At 33.2% G+C, this 25,268-nt stretch overlaps 1 protein-coding gene across 1 annotated transcript in view; it reads left to right on the top strand.

Moving 5' to 3' along the window:
* btv (dynein cytoplasmic heavy chain beethoven) overlaps window positions 1-25,268 on the top strand; it is a 344,345-nt gene that overhangs the window by 44,331 nt on the left and 274,746 nt on the right. Inside the window, exons 7-9 of the mRNA XM_072524490.1 lie at window positions 5,962-6,110; window positions 21,015-21,269; window positions 24,824-25,147. Coding sequence (XP_072380591.1) covers window positions 5,962-6,110; window positions 21,015-21,269; window positions 24,824-25,147 — 728 coding nt within the window. The remainder of the gene's footprint in view (window positions 1-5,961; window positions 6,111-21,014; window positions 21,270-24,823; window positions 25,148-25,268) is intronic.

Raw genomic sequence — 25,268 nt, forward strand, 5'->3', positions numbered from 1 at the left:
TTGTTCATGGTTTTAACTTTACCTGAACCTGGCCATCTAACTTCACTCAAACCCAATATCTGTAACCCTAAACGTTTCATTTCGTGGCATGCATTTGCTAGTTTTCCTGATTCGAACAGACTTCTAACGTTCCATGTTTCAATCTTAAAGTTTGTATTTAAAATATTTAGGCTATTCCTCCCGGGGATTCTTCGCACTCCTTGATCATCTAAGATCTGCCGGGGACTAGGGGCCATTTCTGTTTGTGCTTTCATTGTAGTTTTCTTGAAAAATATATACCAGAGTGGTTTCCCGTTGCCTTCTCTGGTTTGCATTTTAGCCGATCCTCTGGACATAGACGCTATTTGCAGCCGCCCAGTCTGGGTCAGATGCTGCGTGCTAGTTTGATCCCTACCACTTACCAACTCATCCGCCCGAAGCCGTTGGTCAGCAAGAGGGAGATCGCTTATACCGGCAATCGCTCGGTAAAATTTTCACCATATCTGGCTACCCTCACTTAGTTTAGCCTGCAGACCAATGCAGTTACCCGGGGTGTGGCACGTGGAGCCATAAGTGAGAGTTAGCTGTCTTATGAGGACCAGTTATCAAGAACCATCTCCCGTCTATGACGCTCGATGTGGTCGTTCCGATAAAAGGTGCTACCTCTATAATACAACTCTACACCCCATTGTGTGTCTATATGAATGTAAAAAATTTTAAACACATCTTAATATGTATTTCACATTTACACTTTTGTGAATCTTAAAACATTTTATTTTGCATGTCTCAAATGGATTTATACCAAAGTAATCTGCATAGAGAATATTTTTGGTGACAAAACAAAAGAATTTTAGTAGAACATCATAAATCATACTTAAAGATTCCCGATGCGTTAGAATCTGGCCACATTCTAGTATAAAATATTTAAATTGAACGGCTTAATGTGAAACAATGACAAGCCTCAAAAACAGTCTATTAAAAAAATGTGGCTTGTTACATTATTACATTAATAATAAATACCTAAAATCTTATTTAATCAACCAGCTCGGCGACCTCATCAGCAACATCAGGGCCGACATACTCTCGTAAACTATTGTAGAAGTGATAATACTTTAAAGTTATGTAGAATCCGAATCCGAATAATGTCAATGTACTTTTGTTGTAAATCAGATACAGAAAGCACATTTGGACGTCCCTTCTTGACAACAGTAACGGGGTTGTAGGTTTCATTCCCATTCACATAATGCATAACGTAAAATGCTTTTCTGTTATCACTAATGAATAAAAAGGAAAAAACATTGGAAAAATCCAAAGATTGCTGGTCATCAGTGGGAGTACTCTTTTTAATGCTCTTTAAGAGTGGTTGTACATGTACATTGACAAAATCTTTCTACTTTCTACTTTTTTCTTTTATATAGCTTTGGCAGTTTGCCATACAGCCAGTATCATCTTTCTACTTCATAATAGTTAATTTGAAGGGCTTCCATGTATTGGATTCTTTTAAAATTCCTGCCCCTCCTCAGAAGAGTACACAAGCGGTGTATGTCATTTTTCTATAAGAGCAAAATCCCTGTCAGAGGGAAGGTAAGTGTGTCCGCTGACTAAAAAATGGGTGAGTAATAGACTTAAGCTTTTGTCCCTTCACTAGCTGGAACCATAAAGGCAATTAAATCCAGTTTTTGTTTTGCCCGGAACAATTATCCGTGAAGAAAACGAGATGTTCTACTTCACCTATCTTTGAAATTAGAAATTTTATGAGTCTTGATGCAATTTCATCACTTCCTCTTTTTGCAACGTTTTCCGCCCAGACAAACATATGACCAGCATCTTCCGTAAATCATGGAATTCTAGAATATACATCCATATTTTCCTGCTATAAAATTTAGGACCAGTGGTTAATTTGGAAATCGGTAAAGCTTGCTGCAAGTCAAACGATATAACACATGTATTCTTATGTTGCAATGCCTCAGTCTTACACTTGTGCAAGTTAAGTCTTGTTGTTAATTCGCTATAATCTTTTTTTTTCTGATTTTCCTGACCCTATTTGGATATTAATTTCATCGCATGTCTTGCAAGTATCTAATTTTGGCAACTTGAATCCAATATTATACTCGATACAGAATATCTTACGGAAAGTATGCTCCTTAAATAGTTTAATTCCCGCTTCTTTACACCAAGGGACAATCCGAATAGAGACTGGCTATACTCATAGTAGGATCCACGTAAACTTTATTTATGTTCTCTTGTCGACTGTAGTGACTTTGATACTTTGGAATTGAATGTATGTGGTTTTTAACACGTAGTATTTCTGAATCAGATATTTTGTTCACACACTTTGCATGCTTTCCCCTGTTGCCTCTTTTTGGCACTAGATTCCCTTCTATCATCTTGTGAACAATGTTCTTTACTCTGACCATAAAAGCTTAAAGTCTATGGATATTTAAATATTCTGTTTTACAGACACGTGTAGTTTCACTATTAACATTAATGGAGTAGACTGCTTCGCTCTTTCTATGCGATTTCTGATGTTTTTGCTTCTTTCGGTAGGACATTTTCTTAACAATACCTATACATCCGAATAAGTAGCTATTTTATAACTTCCATGAACCAAGGTTCCAAAACTCGTTAAAAATATTGCTCTGGTGGCCCTGAAGCTTTTCCCTACACTTGTTAGTGCAACTGCACGACCGTCTTAATTCTCTACCATTTTTTTTTCGTTTTGTCGCTTACATATGAGGGGTATAGTTTCAAAATGTACAATCTCCATGTTTCCTAAATTTTCAGTAATCGAAAAACACGGATAACCCATTTTATATGAACAATTAAACTAATTTTTCTTTTCTATTACATTTATATGACAACTACGAGTTAATATACAAATTTTTTCTTTAAACTATTCAAAAATAATAAAGTAATTCTAGAAAAATATTTGGACATTGTACATTATGAAAATAACTAATGGAGTTTGTCCACATTGAAAATAACTTACGAACATCATTTATTAAACTTATTTATTTTATTGAGATAATACACATTTAATTATTTAAAAATAGTTAATTAAATGGAAAATCCATCATCTTCTTCGACGTTCTCACACAACGTTTCATCGTCGACAGTTCCATTTTCTGGTGCTGCATTGTCTTCTCAATTGTCTTCGATGATGATGAATTTGTAAAAACTTAAACGGGAATTAGTTTTCCAGTCCTCTCCAAAATAACAACATAATAAATTATTAACATCAACCTTTTTGTTGTTATTGACCACGACATTATGCTTCGGAATTTTGGCAGTCATTCTTTCAATCTTCTTAGTTTTTTTTGTTATTGATTTTCTTACACCAACATCCGTCTTATAAGCTAACTCACCGCCAACTAACACTGTGCCTTGAGAGCTTTTAGTTAAAATAATCCTCTTCATTTTTGAGAAAGCAAAATGTCACTGTCCTGGAGCCTTAATGTGCTTGCTTGTTTCATTTTTCCAGTCATATATTTCGACTAATTCTCCAACCCAATGAACAGTACTATACTTCTCCAGATATTCATGTGGTTTTAAAATTATCTCCTTTTTTTGAATATACTTTTCGATATTCCCAAAAACCAGGTCTGGAGGCATGAAAGAATATCCTCTCACTGGGAATATTACTTCAATTTTTCTAATTTTATCTTGTCTAGACAACCAATAACAACACATAGATATGAGTGTCGTGTTTTTGTTTTGGCCTCCGCATCCATCACACATGAGCCTGATAGTATGAATATCATCTCCAAAATTAGCCCATTCAAGAATGTAATAAATGCAGGAGGCAACCTCTTTCGAACCCTTCTTGTACTCGTTTTCGGTTCAACAGAAAGAAGTGACCTTAGATGGATTTAAATTACTTTTGGAAGTTCCTCTGACAACGGTAAAATTGTACATAATACGCCTGTTGATCCGGAATCAGGCAAAACTTAATTTTTCTGACAGTCAAAAGAAAACGTTTCTACACCTTCATCCAGTTCTTTTAAAAGGGTATACAATGCTTTGGACCTCAACGTATGTACCCTTTTTTGGATGATTAAGTTGGCTTTCATGTCGTTATCATGGCACGTTTTTATTTTCTCAGTCAATTGTAAGCATTTCGAACATGCATCGGATCTAGGAGAACTAAAACCAAGGTTATATTGTGTATTAAAAATTTTCCTGAAATAGCTTTCTTTTACTGGAAAGTTTTCATTTTCTTTTAAGTACATTTTCCAGATCAACTTTATATTCAAAGAAGAATCCAGATATAACCGTTGGCTTTGTCCCCGGCAATAATGAGATTCAATTACGCGGAATTTGTTAATAAAATCCATAACAGCACTTTTTTTCAACATGTACTTTTCCAGCTTTCTATCGCCACCTCGATTTTCCATTGCAGGAAGGGAAGTTCTATAGAAATTTCTTGTAACTGTATCAATTCGTCTCCCTGTTATACCCAAAACTTCCATGAAAGCTTTCTTACACACAGCCAACATTCTGGTTTCGTTAGTCAGAATATAAAATCGTGTTTGAAATGTTTTTGTAACATGTTGTGAATTTTTTGGGCGTTTACGCTGTATTGGAACTGTTTTGCAATATTTCAATAGAAAATTATCTTGAAATGTTTTCTCCTTCGTCCCATAAAATTTAGAGTGAAAACGTATAATTTCGTTCATTTGTAGTAACATACATTGAAAAGCACCACTTTTGTGTCCACATTTCGGATAAATTGGGAGCGAATGTGGACTATACCTAAAATAAAATCCATGTTTATACAAAGATATACAAAATCCTTTGATGCAACTTACCTCAATTTTTTTGCTGAACTCTTTTTCATGATGTGGTAATGCGTTGTTTTTTTCGAGCTTTATTACTAGCTACAGGAGTAACATTTACCTTCATTACACGATTTATTATTTTAAGAATTCGAAAAAATATGATACTACTTTAATAAACAAACTGTGCTGCTTCACAAATCATATGCAACTAACAGTAATATATAATGTAAAAACACAACGTTTTTAGCGCGAGATTTGTTGACAAGTCCGAACAGGATATTGCACGCTTTGAAATATTCGCCACTATAAACAAGAAAAACCCATTGGAGATTGTACGTTTTGAATTAAAGTCTAATTTTCTGCCCTCAAAATTTATTGGAGAATGACTATTTTGAAAATAGTTTTTTTATTGTTTCGATTCAGGACTAGAAACTCAACGTAACGCGACATCTAACTCATTTTTTCTGAAATATGGAGATTGTACACTTTGAAACTATACCTCTCATATGGTTGCCCTAAATTTCGTCGAATTTTTCTTTTTGATCTTGCATAACAGTATTCATTTCTTCGTCTCCATCGACTTGTTGGAGTTTTGTCGGGTGTGTTTGGTTTTGTCCTTTTTCTTGAAGAATTTTGTTCATAATCCTACAACAAAATGCAATAATATAACTAGCCACGCCACAAGCCACTACAATCATACTTTAATCTCGAATGGTAATAATGTGACAAGTCACATTTAAGAAAAAAATTACATGCCGATGTATTTTCATCACTTGAGTTACTTCTAGATTGTACATAGTCAGGATCACGGTCACTGTCATCAAACGTCGACTAAAATTCAGTATTTTTCTTGTTAGAATCGTCAAAACTCACAGAAATAACCGAATCACTTCCGCCCATGTTCACCATTTTGATGTGGCTTGTCATTATGTCGAGTAGATACTAAGACAAATTAGACCTATGTAATAGTGTAACCATAAGTTTATCGCATCATCTATTAACGAAGGGCTGAAATAAATTTTTAGTGGCTTTTTATACTATTATTTTAACCGAGCATAGCATTAACTCTTTTTGAACTGATGTATGGCTTGTCATTGTTTCACAGTAAGCCCTTTAATTTTTATGCATCACATTATTATTTACTTAGAATTATATATCACCTTATTATAATATTGTATTAGTTTAGCCAAAATTTTTTTTTCAGATATCGATATAACTATTCTTACCCTGGATACAACCTTAATATTAACAAAAGCGGAAAAGAAATTTGAGTATTTAATCCAACCAACCGAAAAACGAATTGCAATCAAATTAAAAAAGCAATTGGCGGATATGAGCGGCAATACACGACAGGTATAGTATATTTTGAATTGTAGGTCATAAAAATTATCAAGATTAAGTAAGTATTAAGTATATATAAGTATATATATATATATATATATATATATATATATATATATATATATATATATATATATATATATATATATATATATAATATATATATATGGCAAATATAAATATGTTATGATTTTATTTTGTAGGCCAAACTTGTATAATTATAAAGTTTTATGCTAAGAGCATTCAGATATGAAGTTTTCCAAAATTTAGGCATATATTTCCAAAATAATTTTTGCTATTAAAATACTTACTTCAAACTTTCTCTGTACATAAATTCGTCCTTTTTAACTTTTTTTCATCAACTCTGTATAACCTGAATGCCAGCAACTAGCAGTCTAGTCTTTTCTTTTGAAAAGGCTCACAGTGTTCAGTGCTCACAGGGAAAGATGATTTTCTGGGATTATGTGGAGTTTACGTTTGAATGAAAGGGTATCTGCCACCTTCCCATCTACATTTTTTAAATTGTAATTTTACCGGCTTCTTAAATCTTTCCGTAAATAAAATTAAGGTTTTTTTTTTAAGAATGCTCATTTACTTTATTATAATCTAAATACATACGTATCCAATAAATCAGTACGTTCAATAATAGACGCCGAAACCAGATATAAATGAGGATTTGTAAAATTTAAAAACATGTATTAAAAAGGAAATTACGAAAATGGAATTAACAGGCTAAAAATATAGTTATTTAAGATAAACAAACACATCACAAGTACTTGCAAAATACGACTAAGTTGACACACGAAGAATAAAGAGATACACGAAGAAATTCGAAATGGAGTATAAAAATTGAAGGGAAAGGTTGATTTGTTAAATTAAAAATGATTTACATGTAAGAAAAATTTAAGATAACAAAATATTATAAAAAATAAATAGAACAGAAAAATACCGCCCACTTTAAAGACATTAACCAACAAGAATGGTTGCAACACTACCATGCGGTCCATATGTATGGAATAAATTCATTTTTGGCGTTATTATGTACTATCTGAAAAAAACCTAAAACAGGTCAATTTTTATTCTAAAATTGACAATTTACAGTATGAAAATATTATCCGCTTCCATCACCCCCTTTGAATTATAAGCACCCCTTCGAAAATTTTAAATAACAAAGGGGGTCGTGTGGCACCTTGTTAGAAAGCAATTTTAGTCCTATGTTCAGAAATACAAAGTTTTTTAAGTTTGGTGCAATCATACCTGAGAAAATTGATTTTGAAGGTGTAAAATTTTGATCTTCACTCTTTGGGTCGAATAAAGATAATGTCACATATTATTTAGAATGTATTTTTCAATGTTATTTTCAATTAAATTAAATGTTCAAAATGACCACCATTCACTTCTTGACAATAGCCGAGGCGATTTTGGAATTCTCGCACAACATTTTGTACAATCTCGGGGGTTATTTTGTTAATTTCTTCCGTTATCCTAACTTTTAAATCAGCAATACTGTTTGGTCTATTAAGATATACTTTGGATTTTAAATAACCCCATAAGAAGTGATCGAGAGGAGTCAAATCAGGGATCTAGCCGGCCATTCGATCGTTTCACGTCTTCCAATCCACCTATTGGGAAAAAACTCGTTTAAATAATTTCTAACTATACGTGCAAAATGCGGAAGAGCTCTGTCTTGTTGGTAGTAAATAGATCGATCTATCTTATTTGGATGATTGACATCAGGAAAAAATCTTCGTAATGTAGGCACTAAAATGTTAATAAAAAAATCTAGATAAACCTCACCATCAACTGTGCCCTCAAAAAAATAAGAACCAATAATTTTATTGTTAATGATACCAGCCTGAATGTTAATTTTGTAGGATATTGCGTGAGTCTCACACACTAAGTGAGGATTTTCTCTGAGTTTGTTAACCGTTCCGTTTAAATGAAACGTCGTCGCTTCATTAGAAAAAACTATTTTGTTTATGAACTGCAAATCTGCGTTCATTCTGTCCATCATTATTTTACAGAACTCTTGTCTTCTATCGGGATAATCTTTATTTAACTCCAGAACCAACTGAACTTGGCACGGGTGGTATTTTTCTTTATGCCAAACTCTTAAAATAGATGATTTACTTACATCATTGACAGCAGCCAGTTTTCGAGTTTTCTTGTGTGGATTTTCCTCAATCTCTAGAAGTACATCTAACTCTTTTTCATCAGTAAATTTAACATTTCTACCTAGTTTTTCAATATTTTTTACATGTCCAGTATAACGAAACTTCTTTTCAATTTTTCTTACTGTAGACTGCTAAACTTGTTGACCAGGGTATTCATTATTTTAACATTTCACAAACCTCATTTTGAGTTCTTGTTTTATTACCAAAACCAATCAAAATTAAAATGTCTATTCTTTGAGTCTCGGACAAATGAGCTATATTTAATACGCGCACAAATATTATACTGACGTCTTTTAGTAACTTTAAATACCTAAATGACAGCAGCCTACTAGATTCATATCAATTGTTTATTTGGCTTTTTGACTAATATTATTATCTTCAAAGTTTTGTCCCTAATGTTTAGCAGAACAGATACGAAAATACCTGATTATTTCTAAAGTATATTATAATAGACCAGGCAATATTGCTGATTTAAAAGTTAGGATAACGGAAGAAACTAACAAAATAACCCTCGAGGTCATACAAAATGTTGTACGAGAATTCCAAAATCACGTCGGTTATTGTCAAGAAGTGAATAATGGTGCTCAAGTTGAACATTTAATTTAAAGTACCACACGACCCCCTTTGTCATTTAAAATTTTCGAGGGGGTGCTTATAATTCAAAGGGGGTGCTGAAAGGGGATAATATTTTCATACTGTAAATTGTCAATTTAAGAATAAAAATCAACCTGTTTTAGGTTTTTTTCAGATAGTACATAATAACGCTAAAAATGAATTTATTCCATACATATGGACCGCTTGGTATAATAGTGTTTGATATAACTGTAGCACCTTATAAGGAAACTCACAACCTCAAAGAGTAATTAAGGATCGGTAAAGACCAAATACACATGTAAATCCTAAAATATGGAGGTCTCTTGCTACAGTTAAATATGATTCTCCTTCTTTGTGTGTCTATCCGTGCCTAATGTTGGCAATTGTCATGGCAATGTTTATCTTATCTACAGCAACGCGGAAAACACATATGTTCTGTTAAATCAGGTTATATCCAAATATATTTCTTTACAGTGTAGCTTGAAGAAGGGCTTATCTGGATACGTTTCGCATAATGCGTCCAAAGTACTGTAGTTTTCGAGATTTGGTGATATTCGGTACCTCTTAGTTCTTTTCCATTCTTCTCAGAACCTTTTCATTTGTAATTGTGTCAGTCTATGGGACCTTAAATAGTCTTCGATAGTGCCACATCTCAAAATACTCTTCGCTCGTGGACATATTTTTGTTCAAGGTCCACGATTCTACATCACAAAACAGCACAGAGAAGACGTAACATCGTAGCACTCTTACTTTTATACCAAGTGATTTTTAAAGGTAAAAGACCAGAAGGTAAAAGACACAGGCATATCCCCTAAAAGATGAAAAGATAGCTTTCTCTTATCTCTTATAGCTTCCTACTGATCGTCTTTCTACTGGAGAACCATCTCTTGCCGTCTTTACTAATCTATTTATTGTCATTCGGCTTATATGATCGTTTTCTTCTACTACTCTATTTCTTACCCAGTTCTTGATGTTCTCCACCTTGTATCTACGGCGTATATCTGTACTTCTAGCTCTGTCGTATAGTGTCTCACCATATTTCTATGTGTTTCCATCATTGCTGTTTCTAAAATCCTTTTTGTTCTCTCTGTATCAGGTCCTGTTAATGCTGCTTATGTCATTATTGGTCTGATGACTGTTTTGTAAATTCTGCCTTTCATTTCATTCCCGATATTTTTATTTCCCCATATTGTTTCATTTAGGCAAACTGTGGCTCTGTTTGTTCTATTCACTGGAACTTCCACTTTAGTTTTGAGCTTTCCATAGCTAGATAATGTGATGCCTAGATATTTAAACTCCATCACTTGTTCTATTATCTGACCTTTCAGCTACAATTTACATATTAGTAAATTTGCTGTTGTAAAGTAATTTTATCTTTTTTGGGTACTGTTAAATGTTAACTGGTCTGGCGGTTATATTAAATTGGTGCAGCATACGTTGTAAATTATCTTTATTTTAGGAGAGTAGTATTGCGTCGTCTGCATAGCAGATTATTTTAAGTTGATTTTCTCCTATCTGGTACTGTTTTTTAGTTCTTACTTTTTTATTATTTTATCCATATTAGGTTAAACAATAGGGGACTTTCATCTTATCCCATTGTCAGCTTTAATAAGGTCGGTTAATTCTTCTTCTACTTTTACTTTTATTGTTTTGTTTTGGTAGATATTATCGATCGTTTTGATTATTCCTAGAGGTATCTCTAGTGTGTACAATAAGTGGATAACGTCCTTTAATTTGACCTGGTTAAATGCCTTTTTACGGTCTACGAAACATAGATGTGCCAGTTTGTTGTATTCAAACACTTCTCTTACACTTGCCTCATTATAAATATAGCGTCGGTGAATGATCTTCCCGACCTAAAAACTTGTTGTTCTTCTGCTAGTGTTATAATTATTTTTTGGATTAGTTTCAATAGTTGCTTGGTCAGATCGGTCCTCCGTACTAGGAGTTCGGTTGGTATTCTGTCCTCTCCTGGTGATTTTCTATTTTTTAATTTCCTTAATGCTTCCTTTACATTTTCCTCCTTAATCTTTATTTTTTCGTTTGTTGTCACCTCTGGTGTTTGTGGTTCAATATCGTCGTCTTTAGAAAATAGGGATCAAAAGTATGTTTTCGTCTAAATGTGTTTCATTTTTATTAGTTCGTTCATCTCTTTTATTTGTCGTCTGATCATTCTGAGAAGATAGCTGACAAACAAATCTTATTATGAACTTTATTTTCTTTACGTCTATATTGAGTTCCTATTGTTGACTGTGATACGTGATATTTATAAGGACTTCTCAACAGGTTTTCTAGGTTGTCTGTAAATAAAATGGTGTAATCTGCATATTTGGTGTTATTTAATGTGCATCTAACCATTTAATAATATGCCTCTTTTAATTTTTTGCAAAACTTCGCTAATTATTTTTTCAGCGTAGAGATTGATGATTAAAGAAGACAAAACACGGCCTCATCTCAATTCACATATAATTTTTACACTAAGATGTCCACCTTTAATTCGGAAATTTGTTATTTGATTGCGGTAGAGAGTTCCAACTATTCTCAGATCTTAGTTATTAATTCCTTCTTCTTTTAGTATTTGTATTATCTGGGCGTTCTGTTCATGATTAAACGCTTTGTTGTCATCAACCAGACATGCATATATCTCGCCATTATTGTTGTCCCTGCATCTTTGGAATAAGGCTTGTACTATGAACAGAACAGTCATTTTTAAACCTAAAATGATTGGGGGAACTTTGACATTCAAACAGCGTGTAAACTGTCTCATAGATTATCTTTAGAAACAGTTTTGGAAGATGACTCATGAGGTTTATTATAAGGTATCCTTCGCATTAATTTGCTGGTGTTTTTTTTTTTTCAGAAGTGCGACAAACTCATACTTTAGCCATTTTGATGGTACCAATTTAGAGTTGTATATTTATGCTGTTGAATATCCTTGTAATTATTTTGATTTATTCTTTGCCAATAGTCAGAGTAGCTCCTTGTATATTCTCGTAGTCTGCTGTTTTACCATTCTTTAGTTGTATTAATGCAGAATGAACTTTGTATTGTAATATTCTTGGCCTATTATGTACTTCTTCTTCTAGCTAGCCCAAACGTGTTGTCTCTTTGATCTTTAAACAGTATTTTTAGGTATTTTTTCCACTTTATTATTTCACTCTGTTAGTCCAAGATCTTTTCGTCAGAATCAGTTATATTTCCTTTATGTCTCCACCTTAGCCTGTGAATTCTTAAACTTTTCTGTGTACATTATAACCAACGTGTTTTAACTGTAGACTCTCAGTTTCTTTGCATCTTTTTATTGCTTCTTTTTCTTTCGCTTCCATGATTTTTTTCTTGTTGTAATACTTTTTATTGCTTCATATCTATTCAGGTCATATTTGGCTTCTGTTCTTTCGTCCAAGAGCTTGAGGATCTCATCTGTTACCCGAGATTTTTTTCTTGATTTTTTTTTTACCTTTTTTCCTTTTTTTTACTTAACCCTTTCTGTATTAGGTTTGATCCTTATTTCTTTTTTCGTTTCATCTTAGATTGCAGTGACTTGCTCATTTAACGTGCCTTGGACCTCATTTTCCATATTAAGGTCTTTTAGCATACGTATATCGTATGCTTGTATTTTCTGTGTCTGCACTTTTTAAAGTTTTACTCTAAATATCCCCAGCCATGAGACCTGGTCTATCCCATCTTTGCTCGTAGATAAGTCTTGATAGATATAAAAATATGTTTCGGAATCTTCGCAATGCTCCGAAGCGATTTATAGCTGGTTGCTACGGTACAAATTTTGTGAACGTTACAATAAAACAAAAAATAATACATAGACGTCTAGGTGAGAAATAAAATATTGTAACCATCGAACGACCCATTAGAAACGGTGGATACCAATGAGTTATAGTATAACTACCTCCGAAAGTTGAGAGTTAACATAGAATAATAAAACTCACAACTTTCTTTTGTGTGCGTCTTTTAGGTGTGAGAACGTCTTATCTTAGAAGTAAAATTGAAAACTGACTTTGGCTAGGACAAATAAACTAAAATATTAACTAATCGTATTTATTGTGTATAACAAATTAAAAAAAAAATAATATTAAATTAAAATCAAAGAAAATCTTTCCTACAGTTTTACAAAAAAGATTTTTAAATGATACTTATGGTTTCTGATGTTGTCTTTAAGTAGAAAGGAATACAGGATGTAGTTGTTGGTTGCTAGATATAGTAGGAAATATTAGTATTAAACTCCAGGGATCTGTTGAGTTCCTATAGCAGCAGCTACCTGATGCAGTATGTTAATCCCAATGATCGACCATATGGTTCGGAAAGTCATCACCCAAAAAGGTGGACAAAAACTGATATTAGGCCAAAAAACTAGAATAGTGAACCTAGTGTTAGCAGCATCATATCTTTTTAAATATTTGCTTGTCATGTAAAGGTAAAGATTACAAACAATTATAAATTCTAAATAGCAAGTAGCAAATTTGCAAGGATAAAATGAATATAATAATTATTAAATAAATTGGTTAAATTATATTTACGATACTTACTGCAAATGGCAATAATACATTAAAAAATAAAACGTGACGTGTAGTTTTAAGTTAAGTCAAATACGTAATTAAAAAAAAAAGATTAAAAACTTGATCAACTAGGTATTTACTCACCCTAGAAAAGACTTAACAATATAAATGAATTTTTAACTGAAAATACAGCTTAAATAAACAAAAGACATTAGTTATAAAAACTAATCTACATTACAATTGAATTGGCCCTACTTCTGAAATAAAGTGACATAGCAGAGCAGAGTTGCCAACTGACAGATATACTTTGTTTATTGATGTGAGGCATAGAAATTTCTATTCGTTTTATCTCATTGAACATAATGAGGTGTGAATACAGGAATTAGAATATTAAGTTAAAATGAAAATTGGAATTAAGAATATGATAGAATATTTAGCAAATAGAAAGTGGATCGAAGAGTTCAGCGCCAACTATTTTTAAAATAAAAAATAATAAAATAAAGGAATAAGTTGATAAATGAATAAAATTAAAAGAAATTAAACCAAAATAATTATTTAAAGAAGAATAACAAATATTTTACGTTTATAACGTTACAATATCGTTACTAATTTTGAAGATTCCACTTCTCAAATATCTAATAACATATATTACAACTAATCTAACCCTAATTAACAATGAGGAAGTATCCATGAAGATAAAAAAAGAATAAAGGAGTGAAGCACAATGATAATCATTTTATGAGAAGTGAAAAATGATTTAAGTTCCCAATTAAGAAAGGGTGTAATAATCAAGAATTAACAGAACTGTAATTCTTGAATTCTGTGAATAGTAGAACTTATAAGTTAAAGCAATATGTAAAAACCAATATAGTTCTTAAGATGAACTATTTAATTTAACCCTCCGTTAGGCGCATAGTATACAGTCGTAGTCCACTTCTTTTAAAATACTTGCATATCTTTGTCATTTTCTCTTACATGCGCGTGCATCTCAGTAGCTATTGCTAACGGGCGTCTTATTCTAATTTATGATTTAATTTGTGTTTGGCACTTCAGTTGAGTATTTTTTCAAGCATAGAACAGTACTGGTCTACGATTGTAGACCACGTGTCCACTGACGTTACAACATCTGGCTACATTGCAGATATTTGATTCTATTGTTTTCAAAATTCAAGGTAACTTTTATTTATTACCATTTGGTACACTTGTAGCTACTGTAATATATTTTGGATAATACTATGTCTGATAATAAAAGAAGAGAGGTGGAACGAAGCAACCATCCGGAAGTTTGGTCTCGATGGTTTCAGGGGATATTAAGTGGGGAAAAAAAGACTGTGATGATGAGTCCGAAGATGATCTCGACGTGAATGTAAATTTTGCTAAATTAAAAACATCGGAGCATTTGGCTTTAGATAAAGGAACGTACATTGCCTCAATGTACAAATGTATATTAAGGCAATTTACAAATTGGAAATACAGACGGAACTCATAGAAGCTAAAAAAGCTCTGTATAAAGAAAATAAAGTGTCCATTAAAATGGGAATAAGAATCATAGGAGACTTCACCACAACAAAAGGGCTCCTGCACAGTTGTTCCACATCTCCAACCCTATTCAAAATATACTTAGAGAAAGCCTTGACTACATGGAAAAGAAAATGCAAAGGCATGGGAGTACCGGTACGGAACAAATACCTATATATGTTAAGCTTTGCAGACGATCAAGTAGTGATTGCACAAGACCAAGACGACCTCAGCTACATGATGAAGAAATTACAAGAAGAATATACCAAGGCTGGCCTAGATATTAACCTCGCGAAAACAGAGTACCTATCTACAAGTGAAGAAGATAGAATATCTACAGATTGATGACAAGGTAACAATCAAAGGAAAGGATAAATTCAAATACTTGGGGTTTATAATCACGAAAAAGGCAACAACAGAGGAAGAAATTACACAAAGATTAGGAAAAACAAGAAAAGCAATCCGACAACTTAACTCAGTATGGTGGGATAGACACCTAAATATGAAGACAAAAACACAGATTTATAAAACATTAGTGCGAAGTATTATGTTATGACATATGGGGCTTAAAATTGGATCATAAATAAGAAAAACAGCAGTAAGATAGTAACAACAGAGATAGAATGCCTGCGAAGATGCTACAGAGTAACAAGAATGGATAGGAGAAGTAATGATGAAATAAAGCAAAGAACGTCAATAGAAACAGACATACTAACATACATAGAACAAAAAAGACTCAAGTGGTATGGACATGTAAGAAGAACTAGTGACAGCAGGTGGATAAAGAGAATAACGGAATGGAGCCCCATAGGAAGGAGGAAAAGAGGACGACCCCGAAAATCCTGTAGGAACGAAGTAGACGACGCCATGAACAAGAGAGGCCTAAACGATGGAAAATGGGACAACAGAGAGAGATGAAAACGGTTGAGCGAGGAAAGGCAGTGAATACTGTAGAATCCCTGAATATATATATATATATATATATATATATATATATATATATATATATATATATATATATATATAGATATATATATATATATATATATATATATAAATATATATAAATATATATATTATAGGAAAAGAGGGTGACTAAATGGAAAAGGAATAGATCCGATTTACAAGTTAGTATCCATTCTCAAAATCTTATCAAACTTATGCCTGGTATAAAAGGAAACGCACGCACTGTTGAAACTAAAATTGATTGCCTGAAGTTATTTTTGGATGAAACAGTTATTAGAGTAATAACTGTCTCGACAAATATTTTTATTAAAAAGATACGGACCAATTACCAAAGAAATCAAGATTGTAGACAAATTAATGAAACTGAAATTCGTGCTTGTATTGGGATTTTGTTCTTGATTAGTGTTCTTAGAAGTTCCAGAAAAAAATTACATAAAATATGGGATAATTCTCAAGGATCCGGAGTTGAGTCATGCTATCTGGCAACGAGAGAAGAAAGGTTTCGACTGCTTATAAGATGTCTACGGTTCGATCATATAGAGACAAGAACAGAGCGAAGAGAAATTGATAAACTTGTATCCATTAGAGAACTTCTGGAAATATTTTTCTTAAATTTCCAAAATAACTTCATTCCTGGTGAGTATCTTACAGTAGATGAACAAATATTAGCATTTAGGGAACATTGTGCGTTTAAACTGTACATCCCAACGAAGCTAGCCAAATATCACAAAAAACCATTTGCTCTGGTAGACGCAAAAACGTTTTATACATTCAATTTGGAAACTTACGTGGGAACCCAGCCAGAAGGTCCCTACAAATTTGTAAATACCAGTAACGAACTAACTTTTCGGTTGATAAAGCCCATCGCAGGTACCAGTCGTAATATTACGGCAGACAACTGGTTTAGCAGTTTATCATTGGTCAACAGCTTATTGAAGAAAAAACTTACATATTGGGGCACTAGAAAATAAAAACAGACTAGAGGTTCCTCAAGAGTTTCTGTCCCAGAAAAATCGAGAAGTTTAGTCGTTTTTTTTTTGGTTTCCAAGCTGATTGTACTATGGTGTCATATGTCTCAAAAAAAGTAAGTCGGTGGTATTGATATCCTCCATGCACAATGTTGATGCTATAGATGAAGATACTGGAGATGATAGGAAGCCAGTAATGATCACTGATTATAACAACACCAAAATCGACGTGGATATGGTAGATCAGTTGTGTCAGAATTATAACGTCGCAAGAAATACACGCCATTGGTCAATGGTTGTGTTTAACAATGTATTGAATAATTCTGGCATAAACGGCTTCTGCGTGTATAAGGCTAATCATCCCAAACAGAAAATAAAACGCAGTGACGTTTTTGAAAAGTGTGCCTGGGAATTAATCCGAACACAAATTAAAGTAAGATCAACAATTCCTTGGTTGCCCAGAGAAATGAGGAAGCGAGCTCAATCTCTGCTGGGCATAGAAAATAATCTCCCTCAACCCCTGTGCGACCAGAGAAATATGTCGGGCGTTCACATGTTTGTCCTCGAAATTTAAACAAATCTTCTAGAAAGTCTTGTGGAAAGTGCGGAGCGTTTGCATGCAAAAACCACATGAAAGAAATCTGCAATGATTGTTTTACTGACTAAAAATGTGACCTTTTCTGTAGTCTCTAAGTGATACAATTTTTTAACAGTACTTTTATTTATGTGATTTTGTTCTAAGTATTGTTAGGTACAACAATTCTTACAACAGTTCTAAGTATTGTTAGGTACAGTGGTTAATAAAAATTTTACAATGTATGGAGTAGTCTTTTTATTGTCTAGTACAGAAATAAGCAAACCTTTTGTTATAAAAACTGGTCAGTATCATTACTAATCATTTTACAAATATATTTAATGCAGTAGTATTATTGAAACTGAGACTTTCATGTTTAATAATATAAATAAAATGGTCTACAATCGTAGACCGCGTGACCAACCGTGTCTTAGTTTATCACGTGCCTAACGGAGTGTTAAGAAAGTAAAATTTAGAACTCATGAGAATAAAAATTTTTTAGAATGCAATTAAAAAATAATAAATAAATAAAAAAAATATTATTTGGACACGATATCAAGGATAATAAAGAAACCAAAAACGTATGTTAAAACCAATAACTTAATTGCAAATAAATTTATTGTGAATATGGCAGTAGCAGCAGAAGCAAAGAAGATATGTTAAAGGATAAAAAGTTTGTTTGTGAAGTATAACTTGATCTGTATTTAATAGAATGCTACTACTAATGTAAACCAACCTGTATGTACGAAAAAGCAGTAGTCCAAAAATCACAATGAAGCAGGGCTAGTCAAGGAAAAAATTGTAACTATAATCAAAAATCTTCAAAAATTCTAAAAGAAGGTGGCTAAGGGCTGCCAGAAAATATCACAAAATTATTACATGTAAAGCAAATAAGAAATGTCCAAACAATAGACAGGAAGCTATCATCACCATTTTGGCTTTACAACCCTGTGTAGGTCCTAGCCTCCTCGAGAATTTTTTTCCAGTCGTCCCTATCAAATCCCTTTGAAAAATAGTTTTATCAAGGAGCGTTTTTCTAGCTGGGTCGGTTTGCTCCATCCCCATTACATGGCCTACCCACCTCAGGCGTCCTATCTTAATGTGACAGGAAGCTATCCCATGATCAATACACAAAAAATATTACGTTGCAGAATGTAAAAACTATATAGGGGAATGGTATTACAAGATACACTATATAGTATGAATACGAGAACAAAATTGAACCCAAAGGTGAAAATAATTAATCAGGCTTTAAAGCAAACATTTTAGTAATAGAACAAATTTTTACAGTGAAACAAATCTTATCTAGCCCCTACGAATTTAGTTTAACATTTTCGTTTGTCGAATTTCCACCGGCATATGACACAATAAACGTACGTATATTTTCAAAAACACCAGAATATTTTGAATTTCTCCAAAAAATAAAAGAATTAACTAAATGTGTACTCAGTGCACCAAAATTAATTATAAAATTAAATTAAGTTAGTATGATAAATATACAGGGTGAGTAATAACTATTGGGACATAGACTAAGGACAGGTTATTTGGACCAAAATATGGCTATTGGGCCAAATATGCCTTAAGAAAATGTTGCTGAGAAAAAAGATACAGGGTGTTAAAGTTAATTTTTGTTTTTCGTTTTTTGCTAATAGTTTCCCTGTATATTTATAAATTGCTATCAAAATTGGCACAGAGGCATAATCTTAGACAAGAAATAGTATTTTATTTACAATTCCACTATCAAATACCAAACTAATAAACAAAGTTGCAACTAACGTAAGGTTTCCGTTTTGACGATAAATCAAAACTAAACACACTTTAACTTAAAAGAACTCACAAAAACTTAAACTATATGTTCTACATGGTCTCCTCCGATTTATATGCATTTTCTAATTTCTTTTATAAAGGATTTTCGGACGTTAAAAAAATATTATTCTGTCCCCTTATAAGATTAGCTGCATTTTGAATGTATCTCCAAAGTTCGTCTCGTGTATTAATTTCATTGGCATAAACTAAGGACTTCATACGTCCCCAAAAATAAAAATCTATCGGGTTGTACTCAGGACTTCTTGGTGGCCATTGAAAATCACTGCCTCTGCCAATCCATCGTTGAGAAAATACGTCATTAAGAGGATTTCTAACAGCTAATGAAACATGAGGTGGCGCTCCATCCTGCATAAACCACATTTTTATTCTTACATCCAGTAAGAGATCATCTAAAATATCACTAAGAGTATTTTCCAAAAAGAATAAATAAGAATCTCCATTTAAATTCGGAGGAAGAACATAAGGCCCTAGTAGTTGGTCGCCTATAATGCCACACCAAATATTCAATTTAAACTCATGCTGAAAATGTCTAGCTTTAATAGCATGCGGGTTTTCTTCTTCCCAATAATGACTATTTCGCCAATTAAAAACCCCTCGTCTGGTAAAAGTTGCTTCGTCGGTGAACATAATATTCTTAATAAAGTGGCTGTCATTACGATGTTTATTCAGAATACGTTGGCAAAACTGTAATTGTCGTGGAAGATCTGTCGGAAGTAAATTTTGAACAGGAGTGAAGGGATAAGGATGGAGGTTCTCTTTTTTTAGAATTCTAACAATAGACGACTGACTTACTCCTGTTGCTGCTGATAGATGTCGTGAACTTATTTCAGGATTTGCATCTACTCGAACCAAAAGTTCATCTTCTTGATTAGGTGTGATTTGTTTCGGTCGACCACCCCGATTTTTAGTGTGAAATGACCCAGTTTCACCTAAAATAAGATATAATCTTGCAAAAGTTTTGTGATTTGGTTGCCTTCTGTTTGCGTATAACATTCCATACTTTCTGGTTGCCGAGCGACCGCAAAAATTTTCTTGTGCGTATACGCAAATCATATCTCACATTTCTTCATTAGTAAAATGATTGTGACGAAGCATTTCAATCAAAAAAAGTAATGATTACTTTTAAAAAATGCAACATTACTCTACACTGTCACATCCAAAATAATTTACTCTGAACAAATGACATTTACCAACAACAATTATCTGACAGTCCAAAGCATACTTTTCATAAATGAAATAATATTTGAAATCCTTTTTTAAGACTCTAAGCCGTTCGACTGCGTTTTTATCGAAAACGGTTAAAATTATCATGTTTAAACAAGAGTACCAATTTTACGTAAAAATGATGTTTACGTCATATTTTCTAATAAAAATTACTAAAAAGTTTCATCAGAAAAAGTTTAGACTCAATTTGATCATTAGGTATGATCCACGTGGCGCCCTCTATGACAAAACGTAAAATTGTAAATAAAATACTATTTCTTGTCTAAGATTATGCTTCTGTGCCAATTTTGATAGCAATTTATAAATATACAGGGAAACTATTAGCAAAAAACGAAAAACAAAAATTAACTTTAACACCCTGTATCTTTTTTCTCAGCAACATTTTATTAAGGCATATTTGGCCCAATAGCCATATTTTGGTCCTAATAACCTGTCCTTAGTCTATGTCCCAATAGTTATGACTCACCCTGTATTTTTTTAACGAAATCCGATTTACTTACCACTATCCCCAAAATGCTTTACAATTAATTTCATAAATGAATAATATATTTATTTTTTTACAGCTCATCTACGAGTATTCCAAATACTCAGAACTTATTAGTAGACCAGTTCTCATGCAGGAGCTCATAAAAGAGAGGCAATTTCTGTTGGTCGCACTTTATGATTATTTAAAACAAATACAGTCTCAAACAGCGTCAGAAAATTTTATAATCGCCACTAGATACGACACACCAGAGGTGGTTAAGGATATTATAATGATTAGACAACTTGAATCTAAAGCAAACGAAGTAAACAGGGTATCTCAGAAAATACTAAAGGTACGCATATTATGACTAATAGTTTTTCTTTTATTTGATGAACAGTAGAAATTACTGGCATTAAAAATCTAATATAAATACTACATCTACAAGTTATTCTAAATTAAAAATAATTTTAACCTTTCCTGAAGAGTTTTATCGTTCGAAGCTGATTAACGTTATCTGTATATAAAGTGAAAAGTTTTGTGTGAAACAATTTGTGACTAAGAAAAATATAAAACTTTAGTGTATTTAAATTTATTTTACCACCATTGGGGTAAGCTCAACAGGTCTTGAAGGCATAGGGCTAAAGACTTAATTCTTCCTTACAATTACTATTACATATTATATATAATGCTATATCCTATACTACTATAATATTATGTACAGTATTATATTTTTTTATATAAAACACTTAATACTACACTTCTTCTTCTTAAGGTGCCATGCATTTCTGCGTAGGCGTCCACCGTACATCGTCTTGTCAGGTGAGATGTTAAATATTCTGGATTAAATAATTCTGTTTTTAGCAGCATTGCGAAGCATTTCATAGCTGTGGATTCCTGTCCATTGTCGAATATTGCGCAGCCATGACATTTTTTTACGTCCGAGACCTCTCCTACCCTCTATTTTCCCTTCGAGTATCAGTTGCTGAAAAGTGTATCGTTCTCCTCGTATAATGTGCCCCAAGTATGCAGTCTTCTTACTTTTTACATAATTAAAAAGTTTCCTATCCTGTAAGCCCGCTCTTCTGAGTACTTCCTCATTTCTGACCCTGTCCGTCCATGATATTCTGAGCATTCGACGCAGGCACCACATTTCGAACACTTCAAGTTTGTTAATGGAACTGGCCTTTAACGTCCATGCTTCCATTCCGTACAGGAAAACAGGCCACACGTAACACTTAAGCATCTTGTATCGGAGGTTGAAGTCCAATTTGCGATCAGTCAGAAACTTACGAAGCCTCAAAAAAGCATTTCTGGCTTGTTCGACTCTGCTCTTTATTCCATTCTCGGGGTCCCAACCCTCATTCAGCAAACATCCCAAGTATTTGAATACTACACTTAATATTCCTTATAGTTTTTCCATACATCTCTTCACCACTTCCTTCCATTGTTTTTGGGTCCAAAGCTTTTTCTTTCCAGTTTACAATATTACTTTTTATAAGTCTTCATATACGCTGTCCTTCCATTTTTTTCTTGGTCTTCCTATTTTTCTTTTTTGTATTGGTTTACGTAACCGAACCATGTTTGGCATTCTCGCCTTTCCCATTCTTTCGATGTGTCCTAAGTATCGGATTCTCTGAGGTTTGATTGCCGTCGTTATTTTTGGTTCATTGTATGGTTTTTCAAGTTCCTTATTATTTCTTCTTCTCTATTGTCCATCTATTTTCACACCTCCATATATTGCTCGTTGTGTTTTCCTCTCCCATCTTTCTAAAAGGTCTATTTCTGATTTTTTAAGCAGCCATGTTTCACATACATATGTAGCTGTAGGTCTGATAACTGTTTTGTAGATTCTTATTTTTGTTTTTCTTGAGGCATATTTGGATTTTATTAATGGACGCAATGCTCCATACTTTTTGTTTGCTTTTACTATTCTTGCTTTTATCATCCCTCTCCCATGCCCCTTTTCATCTACTTTTACACCCAGGTAAGTAAATTCTGAAACTCTTTTAAACGCGCATGAATTTTCTCCTTCTGCCTCCAATGTGAAATTGTCTTCTTGTTCTTCATTTGTTTCTCCCATTATCATGTATTTTGTCTTTTCCTTATTTATGAGAAGACCAAACATTTTTGCTTCTTTTATTATATTGCTCATTAATTTTTTTAGCTCTTTCTTACTTGTTGTTAATAGTGTTAGATTCTGCAAATGCTATACATTGATGGCCATTTTTAAAAACGTTTCCTGTGTGTTTATTTTACTTTTTCTAATTATTCCTTTCAGTATTATATTAAAAAGAGTCGTTGATAGTGGGTATCCTTGTCTTAATCCTTCCTTTGTTTCAAAATTATTTGATTTATGTCCCTTTCATGCTATTTCGTTTGTGGAGTTATCCATAGTCATCTTTACCATCCTAACGATTTTACTTGGTAGGCCCATTTCTTTCATTAGTGCGTACATCTGTTGCCGTTTTACCGTATCGTAGGTCTTTTTAAAGTCGACGAACAGGACGCATACTGCTATTTTACCTACAGGTGACGAATAGGTCCTATTACTTCTGAATCCTGCCTGATATTCGCAAGTATTGTTACCATTTTTGACTCCATTTTTATAAGCGTTTCTGGATTTCTTATGGTATTGTGTTTTATTTAATATTGTTTATAAATGGTGCTTCGGACTTTATCATATAGGAATTTGAGATTTCCTTTTTTGACGTTTACGTTGTGGTTGGAGTAGTAACTTAATTATCTGTTGGTGTGGGTTGGTTGTCTTGTTGCTGGTTGAGTTTGGTTGCATACCATGTGTCTTTTTATGTGATAATCACGTCCAGAAAAGGAAGTGAGTTATTGTTTTCTTATTTCATAGAAAATTTTATTAATTCTTTTTTATTGTTCTTCAATGCTTCTGGTTTATGGGGCCAAATGAAGAACACATCATCTGTATATCTCCACCATACTATGGGCTGTTTGTTTTATTTGTGTACAATAAAATGTTCAAAATTTTCCATGAATATGTCTGCTAATAATGTACTTTTCAATAAGCACGAAGTTAAAAGTGGTCGCTTTAAGTTAACTATAAATCTGTGCGTGCTAAAAGCTGATAGATGATTTTTCGATTCGAGTCTTACTATTCTTGTGTACGTTGTATGATTTTTTAACTATCGGGAATATCTGGCAATAATTAGAACACTATATATACTAGTGTACACTTGTATCTATTTCTATACCAAAAAACGTGAATTCAAAAGAGTTCTCATGGATGGAGGTTTAAGTAAATTTAAATCTAAGTTCCGAAAAACAGTTTTAGGAAGCAAATCAACATTAAGTTCTTCATAAATGATAGCAACTTTCTTTCCGGTAGAGTGAGAATTTCTCCCGGCTCAATACTTTTTTCTCTCTCTCTTGTCGTTTCCTCATTGCTGAGGATCGTGATTTCCTACAATGCGGGCTGTCAATTCTCTCCATCTCTTGCGATTTTGGGCTGCTCTCATGGACTCGGAAAACGTCTCTCCAGTGGCTTTCTGTACTTGATCTGTCCATCGGATAGGTGAGCGTCCTCTGACTCTACGTCCTTCTACGTTTCCGCACACAATTAGTCTTTCTAAGTTGTCATTGTCTCTTCTCGCAATGTGGCCAAAAAACTTTAAAACATTTGCAAGACACTGAGAGGAGAGTCTGGTCTGAATGTTTAGCTCTTCGAGAATCGACTGATTGGATCTGTGCTCCGTCCACGAGACGCGTAGCATTCGTCTCCAGCACCACATTTCGAATGCGTCAATCCTTTTCCTATCCTCTGATTTTATTGTCCATGTTTCGGCACCGTAACTGAAGATTGAAAAAATGAGTGTCCGTACCCTATAATATTTTTTTATTAGTCCTTAATAATATTGTAATTTTTTATTTCCTTCGTAGGATCTTCAAGGATATGATGACCTTAGAGAAATGATAACCGAACTCATCAAGGACCTCAAACAACAGCATAACGAGCTCTTCGAATCCTGGAGCTCGGAAATAATGGGTTACATAAAAAACAAAGCATTGAGTCTAAGAGAATCAGATCCTGTTGTCGAGTTTTCTAAAGAGAAACTTATGCACGTCAACTACTCACCACGACTAGTCATTCTTATATCTGAAGTTAGACAGCTAAAAGCTATGGGGTATCACGTGCCAAATGCTATTGAAGATACCAGTGAACATGCTAAAAAGTTTATGAAATTTGCAAGAATATTAGAACAGGTATTAAGCTTAACATATTTTGTGAGTAAAAAGTAAAAACTTTTTCTTATATTATTTACATAACTATATTAACTTTATACTTTATAAACAAGTGCTACATATAGTGTGTGTGCATGTGTGC

Source organism: Diabrotica undecimpunctata, chromosome 3 (assembly GCF_040954645.1).
Source record: "Diabrotica undecimpunctata isolate CICGRU chromosome 3, icDiaUnde3, whole genome shotgun sequence".
NCBI lineage: Eukaryota > Metazoa > Arthropoda > Insecta > Coleoptera > Chrysomelidae > Diabrotica > Diabrotica undecimpunctata.